The 5,377-nt window shown below is 71.0% G+C and overlaps 2 protein-coding genes across 2 annotated transcripts; one reads left to right on the forward strand and one right to left on the reverse strand.

The window, feature by feature from the left end:
• Positions 1-1,061: 1,061 nt before the first annotated feature.
• On the forward strand, positions 1,062-2,050 carry H696_01348 (hypothetical protein). The gene is made up of 4 exons (XM_009495242.1): positions 1,062-1,127; positions 1,257-1,403; positions 1,507-1,611; positions 1,808-2,050. The coding sequence occupies exons 2-4, from the start codon at positions 1,269-1,271 to the stop codon at positions 1,916-1,918; spliced, it is 351 nt and encodes a 116-aa protein (XP_009493517.1). The 5' UTR covers positions 1,062-1,127; positions 1,257-1,268; the 3' UTR covers positions 1,919-2,050.
• A 611-nt stretch (positions 2,051-2,661) lies between these two features.
• Positions 2,662-3,748, reverse strand: H696_01349 (Ras family, other; the record flags this gene model as incomplete). The annotated part of the gene is made up of 4 exons (XM_009495243.1): positions 2,662-3,145; positions 3,339-3,423; positions 3,506-3,534; positions 3,666-3,748. The coding sequence occupies 4 exons, from the start codon at positions 3,746-3,748 to the stop codon at positions 2,662-2,664; spliced, it is 681 nt and encodes a 226-aa protein (XP_009493518.1).
• Positions 3,749-5,377: the final 1,629 nt, after the last annotated feature.

Raw genomic sequence — 5,377 nt, forward strand, 5'->3', positions numbered from 1 at the left:
CCTCGCCGCCGTGGCAGAAGTTGGTGGACAGGAGGGGGGGGGGGGTGTGTGGCAGGGTGGCGGTGGGGGAGGGGGGGGGGGGGTGGACCGGGTGGTGGAAGTGGAGGTCAAGGTGCGGGGAAAAAAAGGAGACAGGGGCTCAGGTGTCGCGGGACCGCCGCGGCCGGGGGCGCCGCGGCCCGGTGGCCGAAAAAAACGCCCCAAAACACCAGCGGGAGCCCGCCCGATCGTCCGCGTCCCACCGGGGCCCGGTCTCGCCTGTGCGCTGACCCCTGTGGGGGGGGGGGGGGGGGGAGGATGCCCGCCCTCTGTTGGCCTCTCGTTTCGCCCCTGCGCGGGGCCCCTTGCCCGGCGGTCCGTGCCACACAAGTTGGCGCCTCCCTCCGACCGGGACACTCGGGGCGGGGTGCTGGTGCTGGGGGGGGCGGGGGAGTCGAGAGCCGGGCTGGCTGCGCGCCCCTCCCCCCGCCAAGGGGGGGGGGAATATACCCACAAGCAGTGGGCGCGTGATGCGCCGACCTGACCGGGGACTCTTAACTCAGTGCACACCTGCCCGCGCAAGCGGGAGGCTCCGTGGGGACGCCGCTCGCCGGTCAGTGCGTTGGCCGCATGCCTGTCCGCTGGCCGCTGCCCGTCGGGCGCCCCCCCCCCGGCCCCGCTGCCCTCGTTCTGGCACGCCGCACACCGCACGCACGCACACACACACACACACGCACACACACACACACACACACACACACACGGTCCCCTGTGCTCCCCCCTGTCCTTCCCGGACGGGCGCCGGCGGGGCGCCTCGCCCAGGGCCGTAGGTCCGCCCGGGCGCCCGCCGCCCCGCGCCGAGCTGCCCCTCGTCCCCTTCTCGTGGCCGAATAGCCGCCCGATCTCTGCACGCCTCCCGGGGCGCCGCCTCCCCCCCCCGCTGTGCCGGGCCTTGCCTCGGCCGCCGCCCCCGCCCCCGCCCCCGCCCCCGCCCCCGCCGCCGCTCGGCCACACCGCCCCACCGCCCCACACAGTTGAGCGGGTCCCGCGCCGCATGCCTGGTCGGCCTGACACCCATCCTGCCTCTCCCTCCCCCTCTGTCTCTCCCCCTCCCTCCCCCTGCTCCTCTTCCCCCGCTCCGCACAGCCGTACCTCCCCCCCCCCCCCCCCCGCTTCTTTCACCGCGCTCGCGCCGTTGCTCTCTGCCGCCCCCCTTCACGCCTCCTGCACACTGCTCACCCAGTCGCCCTTGCATGTACCCCGCGCTGCGCGCATAGCGAGCCATCACCATGTCGGCAGTCGCTCTTTCTACTTCGCAATCCACGGTGGCCTTCAATGAGCCGCTGGACCTGCTGACGCTGGCGCTAGATGAGCGCGTTCGCATCCGTCTGCGCGGCGGGCGCGAGCTCCGTGGACGCCTGCAGGTGTGTTTGCTCCCCCTTCGCCGCCCGCTCGCGCCCGTTCGCGCGCCCCCTGTGACTTCCGCATGGCCGAGCCCGCCTGACCACCTTTCGCACTCGTCCCCAGGCGTACGACTTCCACCTCAACTGCATCCTCAGCGATGTGGAGGAGACCGTCACTGAGATCATCTACTCGGAAGAGGACCCGACCGTGGTTGTGTCGCAGAAGACCGTGCGTTCGCCCCGGCTCTGGGTCTGGGCCTGGCCCGATTGGCTGTCCGGCCGGTCCGCCACGCCGGTGGCCCATTCCTTGCCTATTTGTCCCGCCTGCCCAACCACCCGCCCACGCCCATACTTACCCCCTCTTCCCGTCTCTGTCTCTCTCTCTCTCTCTCTCTCTCTCTCCGCCTTCCCCCACATGCACACAGATCAAAAACTCCTACAGCCTGATCTACGTCCGCGGTGACAGTGTGGTCGTGGTCTTCCCGCAGGGCGCCGAGTCGGAGCCCACTGGTTCGGTGGTCGCCGACGCCGAGTAGGGCGGCACGCCCTCGCTCCCCCTTGCCGCCCGGTGCGCCCCCTACTTCGTCGCCACCAGGCAGGGGCATCGGCCTCTGCCCTCCTCCTCTCCCCTGTCGGCGGCGCCGGTTGTCTCTGCCCCCCCCCCCCCCCCGCGTGTGTTATATGAACCAAAATAAATAAACTTCCATCCTCCCTCCCCCCCTCGGCTCCGCCCCTCCCCCCCGAGGGCACCTCAGCTCCCTTGATCTGGCCCGAGGGAGAAAGGGGAAAAAAAAACCCACCAACGCGGCGTCATGCACCTTGTGGAAACTTTGGGGGGGGTATATTCGATGCGGCAGGCACGCCCTTGGATGGTGCGGGAAAGGAGAGCCGCGGCGGCAGAGGCGAATGGGCGTTCAGGTGTAGCAAGGACGGGGGAGGAGGAGGAGGAGGGGGGAAAGAGAAGACAAAACTGGAAGGGGCAGGACCTCTGGGGGGGGGGAGAGAGAGGAGGAAGGGGAAGTGCGTCCTGCAACGCCCGCATCCAGCGGGAGGGGGGAGAGAGAGAGAAAGGAGGGGAGAAAGAGAAAGGGAGAGTGGGAGGGAGATGGGAATGACAGGAGGGCAGCACACACACACACACACACACACACGCACACAGACACACTCGCCGCACATCGTGCAATGTGTGTCACGGAGGATGCGCACAGCGCCACCGGCATGCACACACACACACACACACACGGCCGCACACACCCACACAGGTCACTTGCAGCCACTCTTACAGGAGCACACATTTGGACTTCTTGCCGCCGGCAGACTTGGACGACTTGGACTTGCCGGCGTCGGCGGTGGAGGCGCCGGCGTCGGCCGGGGTGGCGGCCGGGGCGGCGACAGCGGCGGCGTCGGCGGCCTCCGGCGCGGCGGCCGGCGCCTCGTCCTCCACGTTGCGGTAGTGGTCGCGGATGTGGCGGACGATGGAGAAGAAGGCCTCCTCGATGTTGTAGCCCTCCTTGGCGGAGGTCTCCAGGAAGAGGGCATCCGAGTTGCGGGCAAACTCCTCGCCGAGGGCGGTGTCGACCTCGCGGTAGTCCTCGAGATCGCGCTTGTTGCCGAGGATGATCATGGGGCAGGTGTCGACATCCTTGGCGCGGAGGATCTGGTCGCGGAAGACCTCCACCTCCTCGAAGGAGGACTTGCTGGTGATGGAGTACACGCAGAGGAAGCCATCGCCGCTGCGCATGAACTTGTCTCCCCAGAGACCACTGGCAGGGTGGGGGGAATGGGGGAGAGAGAGCCAGAGTGCGTGCGTCGTGAGGGAGGGAGGGTGGGCGAGTCAGGCACAGGGGGGACGCGCAGGTAGGAGAAAACCCATCGCGGACACGGTGGGAAAGAGGGGGGATTCGGGGGTGGAGAAGAGAGAGAGAGAGAGAGAGAGAGAGGGGGGGGCATGCGCACCGGTACTCCTCCTGGCCGGCGGTATCGGTGATGTCAAGGGTGCAGTCGACGCCGTCGAGGTTGACCTGCTTGCAGTAGGAGTCCTCTGCGGGCCGGGGCGAGGGGGGGGGGTCAGTGTCTGGGCGGGAGGCGCACGGGGCAAGGCGGGCGCAGGCGGCCGGACGTACCAATGGTGGGGTCGTACTCCTCGACGAACCTGTGCAGCGAGCGAGCGAGCGAGCGAGGGGGAGAGGGAGGTACTGCGTGTCAGAGATATGCGGCGGCCCGCGCGCGCAACGGGGCGAAGGGCGAGCAGAGGGGCGGGGGAGGGGGGGGGGGCACACGCACTGGCCACGCATGAAGTTCAGGGTGACGGCGGACTTGCCGACACCACCACTGCCAACAACGACGAGGGAATACTTGTTGGACATGATGACGATCTGCGGCCGGAGGCAATGCCAGCCCGGAGGAGGGAGGGGAGAGGGCAGCAGCGACAGAGGGTCGCCACGGGGCGGCGCCGGTCAGGCAGGAGGACGGAGGGGGTTAGCGGGGGGGGGGGGGGGGGGGGGCGGGGGGGACAGGGGGGCAGGCAGGCCCCAGGCGGGGAGGAAGTGGGCAAAGGGGGGCGTCCGCCGGCGACGCACCTGAGAAGAAGGGAGGGTCGCGGGGGATGGAAGGGGGCGGGGTCCTCGAGTGGTGGTGGTGGTGGTGGTGGTAGGGAGGGGGGAAGGTGCACGGGGGCGAAGGCGGCGGGGAAGACGGGGGAGGGGGGGGGCGAAGGAGGGAGAGGAGAACACAGTTGTCCGGTCCGGACCCACGCCCGACCGGGACGGCCTGCCGGCCGAAAAGCAGGACAGCACGCGCGGGCCGGCGGCCGGGGTGGCGAGGGTACGGCCTGCGCCGGGGCCGGTCGGATGGGAGTTGACGCAGGGCTCTCGGGAGCTTGCATCCTCCTCCCACAACCCCCTCCCCCCCCCCCCCCCTACCGCCGTCTTCCCCGCCGCCGGCTGCCCCCTTGCCGCCGGGCTGTGGGCGACCCGGCCCGCTGGATGTGCGGGCCAGGGGCCGCCCGCTGGGTGCATGCAAAATAAATCTGCGTGTGTGTGTCGGCGCGCGCGCCGGCCGGCCGGCTGTTGCTCGCGTCCCGGGGCCGCCGCCCGGCTCCGGGGCGCATGCGCATGTGCTCCGAAAAAGCAAGCGAGGGGGCGGGGGCGCCTCTCTCTCTCTCACTGGCCCGGGGCTGCCGGCCGCCCTCCCGGCCGGGCCGACTCTCGCCACCTCCGCCTGCCTGTCCCCTTGGACGCGACCGGTCCCCGCCCCCCGCCCCCCAGGCAGGGGAGAGGGGGAAGACCCACGGTGGAAATAACGAGGGGTAATATTATGCCCTGCAGCGGGGGGCGGGGGGGGGGGCCTACGGCGCCTCGGGCCCCCCTTTTTATTATGAGGTCCTTTCCTGGGAGGGGGACGGGGGGGGGGGGGGGGGAGCCCTGGGCCAGGGGCACTCGCCGGCCTGGGCCAGGCGTCCCCGGCGCCGGCCCTCTCCCCGCCCGAACACACCACAAATGAGCATGCGCCGACGCACATGCGAGCGTGCCCCGCGGCCGCAGCACCCCGACGACGCAGACGGGCGGGGGCGGGGGGTACGACCCACCTCTGGCCCAATCCCCCGCCCCTCCCCCCCGGGGGGGGGCGGGGGGAGAGGCCCAGGGGCGGCGACGCGCGCCCGGACGGACCGGCAGCCCGCTCGCGCCCCGCTCAAGGAGGGGACATTCTCGCCAGGGGGGGGGGTGAGGTATCCCAGACGGGCGCCCCGTGCAATGGAAAAATGCGCACGCGGTCGCCCGGCCGCGGAGGCCCCGCGCCCGCGGCCGCTCTCAGCTTCCCCGCCTCCCCCCCCCCGGTGCGGGCTGGGAACACGCGAAAGTGCCAGGGTTTTTTCCACGGCATGACGAAGCCGGCCTCTTGCATGGAAATCCCCCGGCCGGTCGGGGGCGGATCAGTTCCAGCCCCCGGCACGGGGGGGGGGGGGGGGTCATCTTGCCGACAGTGCGGTTGCCAAC

The sequence above is a fragment of the Fonticula alba genome (assembly GCF_000388065.1).
Source record: "Fonticula alba strain ATCC 38817 unplaced genomic scaffold supercont2.2, whole genome shotgun sequence".
Classification (NCBI taxonomy): domain Eukaryota; order Rotosphaerida; family Fonticulaceae; genus Fonticula; species Fonticula alba.

Excerpts from the sequence above, each read along its gene's own strand:
- H696_01348 (XM_009495242.1), top strand. The coding sequence starts at position 1,269 with ATGTCGGCAGTCGCTCTTTCTACTTCGCAATCCACGGTGGCCTTCAAT. Across the intron at positions 1,404-1,506 it reads AGCTCCGTGGACGCCTGCAG|GCGTACGACTTCCACCTCAA; the intron begins GTGTGTTTGCTC and ends ACTCGTCCCCAG. Across the intron at positions 1,612-1,807 it reads TGGTTGTGTCGCAGAAGACC|ATCAAAAACTCCTACAGCCT; the intron begins GTGCGTTCGCCC and ends ACATGCACACAG.